Source organism: Bos javanicus, chromosome 24 (assembly GCF_032452875.1).
Source record: "Bos javanicus breed banteng chromosome 24, ARS-OSU_banteng_1.0, whole genome shotgun sequence".
Lineage (NCBI taxonomy): Eukaryota > Metazoa > Chordata > Mammalia > Artiodactyla > Bovidae > Bos > Bos javanicus.
The window spans coordinates 49669357-49687050 of NC_083891.1; the positions used below are offsets into that span (position 1 = coordinate 49669357).

The 17694-nt window shown below is 45.2% G+C and overlaps 1 protein-coding gene across 5 annotated transcripts in view; it reads right to left on the reverse strand.

Moving 5' to 3' along the window:
- Positions 1-17694, reverse strand: part of MYO5B (myosin VB) — a 335372-nt gene that overhangs the window by 226267 nt on the left and 91411 nt on the right. The window contains exon 1 of one of the 5 annotated variants that reach the window (XM_061400148.1): positions 7243-7344. The exons of 2 other annotated variants lie outside the window; for them this stretch is intronic. Coding sequence is in view for 2 of the 3 variants with exons in the window: in XM_061400144.1 (XP_061256128.1) it covers positions 7205-7255 (51 nt within the window). In the remaining variant the exon portion in view is untranslated. Of the gene's footprint in view, positions 1-7204; positions 7345-17694 lie in introns of those variants that run through there. 2 more of the 5 variants (XM_061400144.1, XM_061400146.1) reach the window with 2 other exon arrangements.

The window sequence follows — 17694 nt, forward strand, 5'->3', positions numbered from 1 at the left end:
ACATACCTCAGAGCAACTAAGCCTGCACCTCACAACTAGAGAGTCCACACGCAGCAACTAAGACCCAACATAGTCAATATATTTTTAAATACATTTTTAAAAAAGGCCTTCCTCTTTACTATGCTTAAAGCAAAGACTGAACAGATAGGTGAACTATGCTAATATCACACAACATATTTGAGCCTCCATCCCTTCTATGTCAAGTCAATGTCTGGGCCTCAGAGGGTTTTCCTACATCCGGCCAGCCATTCTGCAGAGATGTTGCCTCAGTTACACGTCTGGTTCCCAAGGCCACATTCCACTGGGAGTGAAGGGAGGTAAACCCCCTAGTGGGAGTCCCCAAACAGATCCCCAAAGTCAAGGATTCCAAACTCATTCATCCTCAGGCACACCACTCCAGTCTACCTCGAGGGAGACTGATAATTAAAAGGGAATTGAAGAGTATGACTGTCATTTCCCTGAACAACGACCACAGGAGTGTCACCGTACTGTCACAGACTGGGAGCCAGCCTACCTGCAAAGGAGTAGCTGTGTGACTGAAGCCAGTCACATAACCTTCCTGGGCATGAGTTTATGAGCGGGTCCCTCCAGTGGGTAGGTGGGAGAACTCCATGAGTAACATGTGTAGTTTTGAGAACAACGCCCACTACCTGTTAGCCAGCATTTAGTAGCACATCTGTTATACTAGAGGGGAAAACAGAGATCCATGTTGCTTTGAATCCATTATCCCGGGCAAATCAAGTGTCAGTTTTGACAGAGTGGAGTATTTTTCCTCTCTCAGATTTCTCTTAAAACAAAACAAAACTTTGCTTTCACCATCTTTATTGTTCTCTCCAGACCCACTATGTTTCCTATGCCTCACAGATGATTGATACATAGAAAAATGTGTTCATAGGGAACTACTCCATCTGAGAGGAAGAGGACCTTAAGCTTACAGACCGTCAAAGCTGGGGAACTCATCACTCACACAGCAGCTCTTTACCCTGCTGGAGACTCCCCTCCTCTTCCTGCTCTTACCTTTTGGGAACCTGTAACCGAATCCATACAGCTGACCCTTGATCAACACAGGGGGTAGAGATGCTAGCCGTCTGCACAGCCAGAAGTCCATGTATAATTTATAGTCCATTCCCTATACAGACATCATTGAATTCAACCAGTTGTGATCATGTAGTACAATAGTTGGAGAAGGCAATGGCAACCCACTCCAATACTCTTGCCTGGAAAATTCCATGGACGGAGGAGCCTGGTAGGCTGCAGTCCATGGGGTCGCTGAGTCGGACACGACTGAGCAACTTCACTTTCACTTTTCACTTTCATGCATTGGAGAAGGAAATGGCAACCCACTCCAGTGTTCTTGCCTGGAGAATCCCAGGGGCGAGGGAGCCTGGTGGGCTGCCGTCTATGGGGTCGCACAGGGTCGGACACAACTGAAGTGACTTAGCAGTACAATAGTATTTACTACAGGAAAAACATCCATGCATAAGTGGACCCATGAAGTTCAAACCTGTGTTGTTCAAGGGTCAAGCACACTGCCAGAGAACCCTGATGCTTGCTGGGATGGCAATGACAACAGAACTGGATTATAGTTGGGAGGACGTTAAGCCTTTAGTGTGAACCTCACAACACTTCTGAGAAATACAGTACATATTATTCCATCTCTGGCAAAACAAGGGGGCAGAGGAGGGTTGAGAAAGTTTAAGTGACCCGGTCCACTTTTCCTCTGAAACTGCAGAGTCAGGAGCCCAGGTCTCCTAACTCTGAGGTGGGGCTTCAGTCCATCGTCACCCACTTTCCCATTCAGAACTGTGACATGCCCACGTTACCCTCTCTGTGTGATGGATAACATCAGTTCTCCCAGCCCTTCCTACTTACTCTGCCCAGGTAATTCATTATGAGTGGGCAGTGGTAGTTTTTCCAACATACGAACTTGTTAGTTTAATCAGGAAGCCAAAAGCATAACAGGAAAAGCTGTCACACATCACATATTCATTAGAACTTTACAAACTCTGATCTAAATCTCTAACACCTAGAGGAATGACTAGCTAATAACCAGCTCCATCTCCACTCCCAGGCTAAACAATGAATATGTTACCTAGTTATTTCTTCCCAAGGACATTAGCCATTCACTTGTTATTGCCTTCTGGAAATCATACGCAATATGAAACTGAGATCACATTAGCTAAAACTTTTAGTTATATGGTGATGGAATCAGCTGTAAGAGTGCACTAAGATCATTTAACACAAGCAGGCTGTTGATGACAGAGCTATCGCCCACTGCTGCTACTGCTAAGTCGCTTCAGTCATGTCTGACTCTGTGCGACCCCATATACTTCAGCCTACCAGGCTTCTCCGTCCATGGGATTCTCCAGGCAAGAACTCTGGAGTGGGTTGTCATCTCCTTCTCCCGTGCATGAAAGTGGAAAGTGAAAATGAAGTCGCTCAGTCGTGTCTGACTCTTAGCGACCCCATGGACTACAGCCTACCAGGCTCCGCCATCCATGGGATTTTCCGGGCAACAGTACTGGAGAGGGGTGCCATTGCCTTCTCCATTGCCCATAGAGAAGAGCAACAACTCACAATGGAGGAGGAATCTGCCGTGTCCTGAGCTAGTTTCTGAGAGGCTGTACTTTCTGTTTCAGCTCTGATCACCGTAACAGTTAACACAGTTGACATGAGAAGCGGGGAAGGGAGAACGTAATGACCATATCCATTTCCACCCCCCATAAACAGCAATGTCTCCAGAAAGGCTCAGGCTACCTTCCTATAGCAATGTGGTCCTCCATACTCGTCAGCTGTCTTTGGGATGCTGGCTTTCAGCCGACAGCGAAGCACCTCACTTCACACTAGGGGTGGGGAAGCAGGGTGCTGTGAATCAAGCTGCCTGCCTAGCGCGGCAAGGAAAGGGGCTGTGGCCACCAGCCCCAGGGAAGCTGATGCAAATGGCCAGGCGTTTCCACCAGCACGTGGGTCTCATATCAGAACTGCAAAGGAACCTCCACCGCTGCTCCCAGGAAACTCCTTCCAGGTGGAAGGTTTCTTTCCAGGCTCTGTTATGACTTGTCTAAGCCTACGGCATCACATTTTACCCTCAGCAAACAGGGAGAAGGTTTCAGCCCCATCCTGATGAACAATGCCACATTAATAAAACATTCCTGGGTCCATTAATTCAAATAAATATTTAAGCACCAAGGTGGCAAGTGCCAAGACAGATGCATGGACAATTCAGATGCAGTTCCCGGGCCTCCGAGGCACCAGGCCAAGTGGACCAGCACCTCTCCTCAGCGCTCTGGGATCACACACAGTGCCTTTGTTGTGAGCATCTATTAAACCATCTGTGAGACCCACTGGTACTACAGGGATGGCAACTGAGAGCCTCCTTAAAGAGATGTCAGAATAGTGGTATAAGAAGCCAGGCCCTAAATATTCCCTGGCTATCCCACGCCCAGCCAGGGCTTGACTGACACAAGTAATGGGCAGTCAACATCCACGTGACTGGAAAACGATGGATTACGCTTACCAGACATTCTAGGTTGGAGTATAATCTGATGACATGGCGGAGCGGAAAGATCAGCTGGGCGGGGCCACATCATCTGGGTTCTTTCTAATGCCTGGCACAGAAGTGTGACCCTGATCAAGTCCCTACTTAACTTCTCAGTGAGGCTCTCTACATTTATTCCTGCTGACCCCTGGTACATCATTGTCTCTCCTTTAAAAAAAAAAATTAATATATTGCAGTTTTTTTTTTAAGTATAGAGGAGTTACAGCAGACATCTGTATCTTCAAAACACAGTTAACATTTTATAGCCTATTCCTACTCACCTTGGAAATTTTTAAAAATAAATTTAATATTACCATTGAGTGTTCCATCCCCCTGTAATTGCCCGCCCTCTAACCCCCAAAGGATAGCCAATATTGACAGTGGAGAGTTCCCTCACATCCATGTCAGTAGCCAGGAACACAAAAATATAAATCCAGAAATGCACAATATTTGGGGCTGTATACTTTAGATAAATGGTAGCAGATATACTGTTGTTCAATCGCTCAGTCATGTCTGACTCTTTGCGACTCCATGGACTGCAGTGCTCCAGGCTTCCCTGTCCCTTCACCATCTCCCGGGGCTTGAGCATATACTATATACTACATAATTTTACTTTTCCTATTCATAATTGGTATTTATCCTTTTTGATACAAGTATATCTGGTTCACTCATTTCAGTATTCCACCGCAAGTGGGACCATTATTTATCTCCTCTCCTACTGGTGGGTCTACATAAGTGTTTGTTCACATATTAACTCATTGAAGATTACTCAGAATCTACTGGTTGTGCCACATACTATGCAGGCATTGGAGACTTAAAGAGAAATGATACAATTTTCACATTCAGGGCAAAGATAAAGAGCTCCCTTGTAGAAACGCCAACGTTGGGGGAATCTCGCGGACTATGCCAGCAGTCAGTTGGATATTTATGTTTAGAGCTCAGGAAGGGTGCTAAGGCTTAAGAAATGAGCCTAGAGGTCTTATGTTTACAGGTTGAAGGTGAAGCTATGAGAGCAGATGAGTCGACCAAGGGCACATATGTGACTAGTCAACTCACAGCCATGCGAGATGAAAAAGAACTACTGTTTTTATGCCACTAAATATTGGGGTGGTTTGTATGCAGAAAAACAGATAACCAAACAAGAGATCACTCTACCAGTAAGCCCAAACAAGACTAACTGGAGTGGTGGCCCTCTACAGCAGATCGTGCCAGAGATCCACAGTAACAGCACAGCTGGCATGTCTGCGTGTGCGACAGCTACAAACAATGCAACAACCAGGCTGCGACATTACCCAACACCACCTGTGGCCAGGGACACATCGTAGCAGCTAGCTTTCCCCCTACATCCCGAGAGTGTGTCCTTAAGCTACAGCTAGATAGGGTTCTGACGTCTGCCCCGTCACACCCCACAGCTTCCCCAGGAAACTCCCTTAGATACAAAGCATCTTAGACACTGCATTATCAAGCAGAATGTTAGAGGAATCATATGCTTGTCTGCGTGTGTCCACCGTCTCTACATACATCAGCAAAACCCTCCAAATGAACATGCAAGAGTAGCAACAAAGAAGCCAGGTGTTCACTAGGTAGGGTGAGGGCTGGAGAGGCCTTTTCTCGGGAGGTAAGGCCTCCTGTGTGGAAAGCACAGCTGATGCGAGGTGCAGGAAAACCAAAACGGAAAAGAAGAAAAATGTCCTCAAAAACCAGCAACACAGAGGAGAACATGCCAGAGGCCACGAGAGCAGGTGGGCTGGGTGCCGCCAGACTCAGAGGGGCAGGGATTCTGTTCCTGCAAACATAAGAAGGCCTTATGGCAGTTGTGACATCTGAGCAAAGATGTGAAGGCCGTGCAAGATTTGAACACGCAGAGGCAGGGAGTATCAGGAAGAGACCCACACGCAGGACACGCAGCAGGCGGTGTGGGTGAGGGGACCCTGTTGTAAGGCTGGCTGTGGATCGGGGGTACAGAGGAAGGCAGAGGAAAAAGGCTGGACCGAGGAGCACGCTGCACACCCACTGCAAGAGCAGAGGACTTCGAGCTGTCGGAAGCGACTGAAAGCTTCTGAGCCAGATAAAGGTGAGATCAGATCTGAGTCTCAGCAAACTTCACTCGGCAGATACATTGGGAGCAGCGGCCACACGCATCAGAAAAAAAGTGATGTGGAGTCCACGTGTCACCCCCACAGACACAGCTTAAACACAGGTGGCCGCACCAGTGAAAACTCGAGATGAAGTATTTTTCAAGGGACTTTAAAATCATTAAAGCAAAAATTTTGTTCCTTTCTGTGGAACTCCAGGTTAGCTTATTAGGAATAAAATAGGACAATGCAATTTTTCAATCTACATTTTTGCATATCTTCTTGCATAACCCTTTAGCTTACCCCTACTTCAAGGACCAGCTCAAGCCTGTATTTCAGAAATTACTAAATTTCTCCAGTTGCCTGGATTGTACATTTGAGCATAAGGCATTTAAAATGCATGCATTCGTGTATGTATAATTTATATCCCCCATCTTCCAAAAATGATTTGTAGCAAAGTAATTCATTTCATACTGTCTTTTCCAGTCACTGTTTTGCATATCTATCTTATCTACATTATAAACTTCTTTTGAAGAAGGGCTGTATATTATACATCTTTGGTTCTTTCAAAATTCTCAATTCAGTAGAGGCATATGCTAGTGCCTGACAGATTGTTGATTGATTTCTATTGCTCCCTTTCTTGGTAATATTTGGGAGAAAAATTCTGATGTCCATTATTCCTGGCTAATCTTTATTATTCCTGTCCATTACATCTAGCAAAAGTAATCTTTCAGAAGACTTACCAGTTTCCTTTTTAAATACTATTTTTTTTAGAGTTTATCAAAAGCTCAAGTTATAGAAACCTTATTCAAGTATTAGAAATACAAAAAGAAAACCCAAGTTTCTCCTCTGAAGGAACCTAACAAAGGGTGTTCATGGAAGACAGACTTCAGGGCTGCCGGAGAGAACAAAGCCGTTGCTGCTGACAGGGTGATATAGACCGAACGTTTGTGTCTCCCCTAAATTCATATGTTGAAACCTAATTCCATTGTGATGGTGTTTGAAGGTAGGGCCTCTAGGAAGTCGTTAAGTTAATGAGGGTGGAACCCCATGCACAGGATTAGTGCCCTTATAAGAGGCTAAAGAGCCCAGAGTTCTCCCCTTCCACCATCGGAGGACACAGAGAGAAGATGGCCATCCATGAACCAAGAAGCATCCCTGACCAGATGCTGTGTGCACCCCTGCCTTGATTATGGACTCACAGCCTCTACAACAAGGTGAAATGGATTTCTGTTGTTTAAAAGCCACTTAATCTATGGTGTTCTATTACAACAGCTCAAAGGGACACAGATTCCAGGAAACAACAGCTATGAGACAGTAATTAAATCCCTTATTAGGTTTTTCTCCACATCGATCTAGAATTTAACAAGCAACATTCATAAGCTCTACAGTCATCATTTGCAGAAAACCAGGAAATCGCCACCACCCCACCATGGGTGGGTTACTGTTCCTGCTACTGATGCTGCCCTTTCCTTTTTTTATTTGACTTTTAAGGAAATTTTCTTAAACCAAGGCCTCAAAATGTAATGTTTAAAATCAAAGCAGAGTAGCTCCCTAGCCTCGTAGATACTGAAGTCTTCCTACAACTGACCTGGCGTGTGTTACAATGCAGCACAGGGAAGCTACTACCTCTTGGGTCCATTCAAGAAGAACCTCATTGTACCACTTCACTCATGACATGGTCTCACATCCTCCTGGAGCATCAAGTGAGGCTTCTCTTTATCAATATTCAAACAAGCTGTGTTCTAAGTTCTAAGTCTAGAACTCAGAATTCACATTTTCCATAGAAACCATCCTAGAAGTGAGAGGTTCCCAAGACAGCTCACACAGCCTATATGCTCCAAATAGAGCAAATATGTTTCTATGAGGAAGTGCATTTAAATTACATATCAGCAGGTGTGCTTGGGTATACATGTGCCCCCAGGATGGGAATTTTTAGTAAAAACTCCATCTTTTGAGGATGGCTTCAATACATCATCATTTGTGAGTACATCGCAGTCACTTGCCACTTGGACAAAAAAAACTGGACGAGGTCCTACCCTATCATTTAAATGCACTGGAGGTTCATAAAGGAATTGTTAAAGTGGCAGCCTATCTTACAGTGGGTTTCCCAGGTGGCACTAGTGGTAAAGAACCCGCCTGCCAACGCAGGAGATGCAAGAGAATGAGTTCAAGCCCTGGTCGGGAAGACTGCCTGGAGGAGGAAATGGCAACCAACTCCAGTATTCTTGCCTGGAGAATCCCATGAACAGAGGAGCTTGGCCGGCTATGGTCCATAGGACTGCGGAGAGTCAGACACGGCTGAAACAGTTTAGCATACACACCCTATCTTACAGCAGCTTTGATTAATCGAGTGTTTAGCATATGAACATTGTGCATTCCCCTCCTACACTCAGGGTGATAGGAACTCTTGTCTTCCAAGTTCTTTAACACTTTACCTGTAAAGTGTCCTAGGGCATTTACAAATCTTACTCATATTCAACTTATCTGCATATGCCTGGTAACTCAGTCACCACCACAAGTATTAGAAAGCTATCATCACCATTTAAAGATGGCACCTCCTAACAGTCAACATACATGAATCTCATCCCTTAATCCTTACAATCATCCCCCAAAGTGGGTAGACTCAGAAGGTAAGGGATATACCTGAAACAAAAGGCAAGGGACAGCCCCAGAAAGTGTTAGCTGCTCAGTTGTGTCCAACTCTTTGCGACCCCATGAACTGTAGCCTGCCAAGCTCTTCCATCCACAGAATTTCCTAGGCAAGAATATTGGAGTGGGTTGCCATTTCCTTCTCCAGGGGATCTTCCTGACACAGGGATCGAGACTTCAACCCAAATCTGCCTACTACTTTGCCTTCTTTGAGTCACTCCAGGCTGCTTCTCTCCTTGTGCAGGAGTCTCTCGGGGCGCACGGGTGCTCATTTGTTTATCAAATGAGCCACATGCCTTAGGGCCACTGACATATCACCAGCCCCCAGTGCCTACAACTCAGTACTCACCCCCCAGTCTGGCTTCTATTCAGTGCCTGCCTGTAGCTTCTTCAGATCTAAACTCCCATTTATATACAGGTTGTACTGAAATTTTCCCAAAGCTTTTAATACTAACACACTGAAAGGAAAAGAGGGGGAAATGAGACTATACAAGTCAAGGGTTTGGCCAAGGGGATGATGATGTATTGAAGCCATCCTCAAAAGTCGAGGAGAAACTGGGGACCTACTCAGGTCAGCCCCATCAGGACCTGTCACTGGAATTACAGCCGAGCCCTCTGCCAGTGGACTTGGGCTATTTTAGGCCTGTTACTTCATAAGACTCTAGCATCTGCTATGCTTCTCCAGGTTTCTAATTTCAGCTGCAAAGACAGAGTCCAGGAAATGAGGCAGACACATCCAAGGGCCTGCAGAAACAAAGAGAAGAATCCAAATGAATAACTGCCTGCCTTGAAAAGATTTCAAGTAAGAGGCTCAGAAGACAGAAAAGGTTAGAAGAAAGAAATGACAGATAAGCAGAGCCACAGCCCTAAGCTGAAATTCAGAAGAATCATGAAATCATAAAACGAAGAAACAGTGATGGGAGAGGCATTGAGGGAATGACTGAGTCTTGCATTTGAAAAATGAGGAGTCTAGAAAGGTTACGTGACAAACCCTAGGTCACACAGCTAAATGGGAAGGGGGATGAGAGTATGGAGTTCCTGCTTCTAGGCATTGTTCTAACAAACCTCAGGAAAGCAGAACATGTGTGAAACCCGTAACTTTGACTGATTCAGTTTTTAATGAAAAAGCATCCTGTCTGCACAACAAGAGCTATAAAGGTGCCATGGAAACCATGAGGCTCCTGGAAGAAGTTAGTCAAATGGTTAACTGGGCCATAACTTTCAGGTTCTCCAAAGGGGTGATATTCAATTTCTTAAAAAGCCACTGTCACTATGAACACCTTTGACATACGGGAGCTCAAAATGAAATTAAGAAAGGCGTTAGAAATGATACGGTATTAAGTAGGAAGTGAACACATCAAGTAGACACTCTAGTGTTAGTTAACTTACTGCACCACTGAATAAATGTCAAGACTGTTGGGCTCCAAAAACACTTTAAGAATTTCAAAGTCTAAATAAGCATGACATAAAATTCAAAATCCATAAAGGAAAAAGACTGACAGATATGCCATTCTTTTTAAAGATTCTCCATAAACAAATTTAAAAACAAATGATAGTTAAGAAACATGCGCAAATGTACAAAGAAAGGTTTAGTATCCTACACTCAAAGCTCCTATAAATCAGGAACAAAATATATAAACAACCTTTCGAAAGACCAAGAGTTGATAACTAGTGAGAAGCTGCTGTGTAACATGGGGAGCCCGGCCCAGCGCTCTGTGACAACCTAGAGGGGTGGGATGGGGGGGCGGGGAGGCTCAAGATTATATGATTATGACTGATTCACGCTGATGTATGGCAGAGACCGGAGAAGGCAATGGCACCCCATTCCAGTACTCTTGCCTGGAAAATCCCATGGACGGAGGAGCCTGGTGGGCTGCAGTCCATGGGGTCGCTAAGAGTCGGACATGACTGAGTGACTTCACTTTGACTTTTCACTTTCACGCACTGGAGAAGGAAATGGCAACCCACTCCAGTGTTCTTGCCTAGAGAATCCCAGGGATGGGGGAGCCTGGTGGGCTGCTGTCTATGGGGTTGCACAGAGTCAGACACGACTGAAGCAACTTAGCATGGCAGAGACCACCAAACACTGTAAAGCAATTATCCTCCAGTTAAAAAAAAAAAGTGAATCAACACATGAAAAGATGTTCATCCTTAACCATGATTTAAGAAATGGCCATTGAACAGCAACATACCATTTTTTTAACCTACAAGTTTTGCAAAATATTAAGACTGGTAACACTAAAAGGTAAGGAAATAGCCACATTCAACACTGTTGACAGAATAACAAAATGGGTTAAACCTAGAGGGCAACTTAACCCAGGTGGACAAGTCTGGTCAAGTCTAGGAGTGTCTCCTACAAAAGCACTCACCTGGAGATGAAGTAAATAAATAAGGATATTAACTGCAGCATGGTTTGCAGTTGTACAAATTGAGAATCGGCCTAAATTTCCATCAGTCATGGCGTGGAAACATACTGCACAGTCGTTCGTGTGACTAATATGTGGGAGCAGGCTAACACGCTTGCTTTGGAAAGATAATCAGGGCATATTGAATGAAAACATTACACAACACGTACAGGATGATCCTTGTTTTGTTTTTTTTTTAATGTTTTTAAACAAAAATTTTTTTTAATGTTTTTTTAAAAATGGTGGTTTGTGCATGCAAAAGGCAAGTCTGAAAAGCTTATAGCAAAACCTAACAGTTATCTCCAATGAGTGGGATTATAAGAAGGAAGGAGGCAATGTGTTAGGAAGAAAAGTAGTAAGATCAGGGATGATCATTATTTTCTCTATTGTTTTCTGCACCTTCCTAATATTCCATAATACTCAAAGAGTTCTTTTGCATTGAGAGAAAATTCAATGAAAATACTAAAAATTTCATAATGAAATATATAGAAAAAGGTGGTGCATTGTGAAGGGAAGGGAGACGCCATCTAGGAGAAAATGACAGAGGTGGCCCTCAGTAGGTGGCCCTACTGCCCCATGGGACCATTTATAAAAAAAAAATCTGTAAGCAGATAATGTTTTATTTCCATCAGAGATTTAACACAGACTGAGTAGTCTGATGCTCTTAGAACTCCTCACCCACACACCTGGTACATAACACACAATGTCCATGATATGATACTGACTCTATTAGGCCACCAGAAACTAAAGCCAGGGCATATTGCCCATGGACCTGCTCAGTAATAAAAACCTCTAAGCTTTAAACACTTTTTATACAACATTTCTCACAGCAAGACTGTCTGCAGTGCCCCTTTCACCAGAGTACTCAGATCGTGTACTCATAACATGGCTGTTATGGCTCCTACATGAACCCCCTTCATAGCTTCGTATTTTCACACATCCTCAGGGATGCTCCATCTTTAGTGAGAATGGAATTACTTGGAAGTCAGAGGTATGAGTCAGCCCCAAATTTAGGAAACAAGGTGGGTCAGTATCACCCACCTCCCAATCCTAGTTACTTCTGGAGCTAGGCTGTACTGGTACCAGGTGTGTGGGTGAGGAGTTCTAAGAACATCAGAGCACTCAGTCTGTGTTAAATCTCTGATGGAAACAAAACATTATCTGCTTACAGATTTTTTTTTTCTTTATAAATGGTCCCACGGGGCAGTAGTATAGATTGAGGGCCACCTCTGTCATTTTCTCCTAGATGGCTTCTCCCTTCCCTCCTGGTCAACAAGTTCAGAACCTTGGAAAACACTTTTTTCTCCATCATCTTCCAGTCTCTAAGATGATGAAGTAATCTGGAACACTTCTAAGAGTGAAAGGAAGCCCCTGTAATAGTAAGTTGATGCATATGAAATGACCACATGTGATCATTTTTGACCAACAGAAAGGCAGTTTCACCTATGCCAGGCCAATAGGTATAAACCAGCCATCTCTGGCGCAAAGACATGTGATCAGCCAGCACCTAAGCCACACCAGACCCTTTCCCACCTGCTTCCCTCACCACCTCTCCCCTTTCCCCATCTGAATCATTTTGGTCCAGGCATCCTTTGCCTCTAAACTCAGACTGGCAAGTGCTACAGTCTCCTTGCTTTCAATCTCTCTCCTCTCCGACCCAGCCTACCAATAGCTAGGAGATCCCCCTACCTGAAACCCAAGTCGGCCCTTCACTCCTTGTTAGAGAACGACCAGTAGTTCCCAGAGCCTCCTGCAGGTTGTTATTCGAGGCCCTCGGTGCTCTCTGATCACTATCTCCACTCTCTCCTTCAGTCTGACCTTTACAAGCCACCCACTAACCTGTTATTAGTTGGTCCACTCTACGTAAGTGCAAATCCTTCACCACTGACCTCATTCACACTGAACATCCTTAAAAATTGAATTCCCTGCACCCTTGCTTTGCATTCCTGCATCCTGTCCTGTTCCTGTCTCCTCTCCTTAATCTCTAACTTTGCATTTGCCCAGGGGCCCAACATTGGAGTCTATGATGGCTTCTCAGCTTGGCTACCATACACCCCCATCTCTGGCCGATGTCTGCGCTCAGCTCCTCTAGGAGACCCCGCTAAGCCAGCCCAGTCCCTGCAGCCTCAGCTGGCGCCCACCCAGGGGCTGGTGGAATCGGGGAACTGTCCATGCACATGCAGTCAGCCAGTCCAGTGGAACTACCCCATTTCTTGAGAAAGCCCTGGATTTTCAAAATAACCAAATATGATTCCCTCTTCCTGGAATGCTCCACCCTCCCCTATCTTATCTTCCTGTAATTCTCCCCATCCTTCATGACTTCAGCCTTCTCTGACTTTCCTCCCACATCCATTCCCACAGACATACCAGTACAACCTGGCTTGTCCCAGGGCTGCTCATACGCTTACATCAACCAGACAGGAGGCGCCATAAAAGCAATCTTAACCACTCTTTTGAATCCCAAACATACTCCACTACCTGGCTCACCGAAAGCGCTCAATGAAGATGTATTTAGTTGTACTGATAAAATGTGTTTGGTCCACGTGTAAATTATACGATGGCTTGAACACAACTAGAAGTTTCAAAACTTCTTGGGCTATAGCAGTGTGGTTAGGATAGTTCTTGCCAATAATAGGTAAACATGTAAATTCTGATATTTTTCTTAAGACTCATTCATCACTTTATAGCAGCAGAATATAGGGCTTATTTTCCAGACAATAAGCATGATGGATTTGTAGACATAAGAGGCAAAAAGTTTTAGGGTCCATATTAGGTATTGTCAAATGACACAATCCAATCATTGGGGAGGGAGAGTAAACTCCAATGCGAGTCCCAAGCCTAGCAAAGTCTACAGGCAAGTCACTGACAGCTCATGAGGCAGCTTCAGGTGCCAAAGGACTCACTGACAACAAAGAAACCAGGGCAGTAGATCACAGACCCTGCTGCAACCGGGGTTCAAGTGAAACTGAGACAGAGCAGCGAAAGCAACATGAAACTGAAGCCAACACAACCTGGGATTGGCAAAGGAAAGTCCGCAGCCGGGAAACTGATACTCAGCCCTAAACAAAGGGGAAACTACACAGTTTTTGCCCAAGAGGCTAGAGGTGTGAGCCAGGAAAGGACAAGACTAACTAGACCCATTGAAGTCCAGGCAGGAGACCACCTATCAAGATCAGGGTAAATGATTCCCTGCAAAATCAGTGACTGTTTGCTCTACAATGTAATTTGCTTGTAACTAACATTCTCCATCAAACAGGACAGCTTGTGGGTTTATTTATGGATATGTGCATGCATGCTCAGTTGCTAAGTCGAATCCAACTCTTTGCGACCCTATGGACTGTAGCCCACCAGGCTCCACTGTCCACAGGATTTCCCACGTAAGAATACTGGAATAGGAAGCCATTCCCTTCTCCAGGGGATCCTCCTGACCCAGGGACCAAACTCACATCTCCTGCTTTGGCAAGTCAATTCTTTACCACTGAGCCACCAGGGAAGCCCACTTAGGGGTATACTTTAATAGTTCATATTCAGAGTTTTGGAGACACTGCATTGCTTAAAATCAGCTGCTTCTCTCATAGGTATATTGTTCAGATTGCTTAAGGGCCGACGTGTTAACTGGTAAATGTTGCTTTGTAGCTACAGGTTCCAAACCTAGTTGCCAAGCTCTCTGGATTCCAATTAAAGTGTAACATTCATATTATATGTCCCAAAGACCCCCATCAAAATCGACACTAAAATATCTACCAAGTAGCAAGCTAGTTATTAACATAAAGAAAATATAGATGAAGCAGAAAAAAAATCTCTCTCACTTCAAGCAGCTTGTAAACTACAACTCAGTTTTGAAAAACATTTAAGCCTTCAACTGTGTGGGCATAGACTGGAAGTGCAGTAGTGTGGGGGCTGGATTAACTGGGAAAGGCTTCCAGAGATGGCTGGACTTAAACAGAAGGAAAAGGCCAAACGCTTAGAAACAGGAGTAGACTAGTGAAGACAATGCTAATGTAAGGTAGATGATGCAGTCAGCTCTCCTGGGCGATCAGCGCAGTGACTCTCAACCACTTCCTCCTGCAGCACAGGGAACTCAGGTGCCAACAGAAGTCACCTGAGGAGTGGTTCAGGGAAGAGACCTTCAGCAGAGGGGAGCAGGTCAGACCACAGAACCCGATCCGTGCAGACTCTGCAGCTCAAGAAGAAAATCCCTAGGAGGCCAAGGCCACCTGCCCCTAAGGTATCTCCCCAGCATCCAACCGTCAGTATCATACACCTTCATCCACCCTGAATAAACATGCAGAACAGATAGCAGTGACCTCTAGATGGACAGTCCGAGCACAACTCTAAGAGCAGAGTGACCCTTGGTAACTGCTATTAGGCTTGAAACACAACTTCCCCATTCTGTTTCCATTTAATCCATTTTCTCTGGCCACGGGCGCAATACATATTCCAACATGTCTCAATCTGCGTCCCTCGATGAAGTTTGAAGTTGTACATTTCCAACTTCAGACATTTTCTATGTCCTTATCTTTTATACCTAATGCTCAGAATAAAACCAACTGAAATATGGACAGGAAAAAAACAAAAAGCCTACCTGAAACAGAAAATGCATGTCAGGCTGTAATGGGAAATGGATTTGGACAGGTAAGAATGGGCAGATGAGGGAGACTTCTCAGAACTGGAGGCTGTTAGAGGCTCCAGAACAGATCAGTGACATGTGAGGACCATGCTTCGGGACTGGTTGTCCAGCAAGAGCGATTCACAGCAGAGGCCAAGAGAGACACAGAGAACAGAAGTGTGACCGGGTATGTTTCCTTCTACTCCCAAAGGCTGCCTTAGATAGAAAGTCACCAGCCTTGTTTCTTTGGTGAGTAAAATGCAGGTCACTCCTGAGATTCTCACCTCCGAGGGTTCATCCCCAAACACAATGCCCTTACCTTAGGTGAGAAGTTCTTGATCACAGGTGGTCCTGACCCCCAGGAGGCATTTGGTGAGGTCTACAGATGTTTGGGCCTAAGCTTTGAGCTGCTATGTGCCTTCACAGAATGGTTAGCTGAGGAACACAAGCCATCTTACAGTTATTTTTCCCCAGCAAACCCAACTGGCTTCAGTGATGCTAATGGGCATCCAGCATTGGACACACTAACGTCATCCTCTACCAAAGGGCTACCTACATACTGACAAGTATTCAACAGGGCCCCAGTGCCTGCCATGAGCTCCTTGGGCTGGCTGAAGACACTGGACACAGAGTCACGGTTCTGGGGTCCAGACACAGACCCTCAGTGTCCATAACCCAGTGAGTGGTCATCTCCCAAACTCAGAGCCAAGATGCATGGCCCAGATGTTTCAGCAAAGCCCTGCCTGGAACTGAAGGAAGAACTAAAACGACACGCAGGTGTGGTCCACCGACAGCAAGGGAGGAGCAGGTTTTCTCTTGTACGTTAGCACATCTGTTTGGATATTCACTAGAGTAAATTCTTAAATGACTAACTCACAGTTTCACTCTGTCATAGTTAAAGCAAAGTGTTTTATGTGACATCTGCTCTGCTAAATCAGGATCTTGTTTTCTTCTGAGCTGTCGCAATGAAGAGAGAGATGCATGATGCTGGTTCTGCTACTTAAGTGAGGGCTTGAGAGAATGCCTTTTCACACATGGGAATCCCAACTTCACCGAGCATCTCTGAAGCCTCGTTTACTGTCATGCAACACCAGGCCCACCGACAAGAAAACTTCAGCTCCTGTGCACAAGTGTGGTCGTGTGATTTAGTCGCTAAGTTGTGTCCGACTCTCGCGACCCCATGGACTGCAACCTGCCAGGCTCCTCTGTCCATGGGATTCTCTGGGCAAGAATACTGGAGTGGGTTGCCATTTCCTTCTCCAGGGGATCTTCCCGACCCAGGGATCGAACCTGGGTCTCCTGCATTGCAGGCAGGTTCTTCACCAACTGAGTTACAGGAAAAGGTCTGCATGGTATGAAAGGTGCCTACCACCCTCCACCTGCTTCCTTCTCTTCCCCCAAAGCACAGTAATACCAATCAGTTAGACCCAGGATACTGACGGCTACTAGGGCATGCTCACTGTCATCCAGAGGTCACACAGTGCTTCTCCCTCCTCTTCACCTTCTCTCCTCCAGGCCCAGGGATCAGCAAACTGAACCAGAGGTAAAGGCTCCCCAGTGTCGGGCTATCTTTGTTCACTCTCTCCTGTCTTTGCTTTGCAGGGGACACAAGTAGAGCATGGTAAGACCTCTAGAAAAGGATGTGGCTCAGTGTGAGCTGAGGCCATTTCCACCACTCAAACCTGCAATGCTCCAACCCAGAACTCTGCTTTGGAAGGCATTGGGCTTGGGGCTAATCAACATTTAGTGGAAAGTTGATCAATATTTGGCAATTGTTCCTTAAACAGGTTCCAGGGAAGAATATGGGTACTTAATGAGACAGTAGGCAGGCATCTGTGAGTCCCTGACCATATCATCTCTGTAGCATGTAATCTTTGCCTTAAGTCCTAAGGCAATCTTGATTGCCACATGCTACAGCTTAAAAATACTTTAAAACAAAGAAAAAGAAAAAAGACCCTCTCCAAGTTTTAACCTGGAAAAAAGAAGAGAGAATGTTCAAAGAAAATTCACAGAAGGAAAGCAGCCCAGAAGGAGAAAAGCCAGGTAACACATCGCCCCTGTGGTCCAGTGTTGCAGAGACCCGTTGAGAAGATAGAGATGTAGAGATGGCCGCATACTAGGAATACTAAGAGGGAGAGTCTGCAATTAGTAAGAGACCTTGATACAGGGCAAAGGCTACTGTAACTCAGTCTGGCCTGGCTCAGAAGAGAAGATTAGAACTTGGCTCTTCCAAGTTTGGTCCACACAAGAGGAATAGCATCAGCAACACCTGGAAGCTTGTTCAAAGTGCAGAATCTCCAACTCAGACCCAGTGAATGAGAATCTCTATTTTTAAATATCCCCAGGTGTTCTGCATGCACACTCTAGTTTGAGCTTTTCCCCAAATCGCCGAGGCAAAAGAACCGCATGACCCCA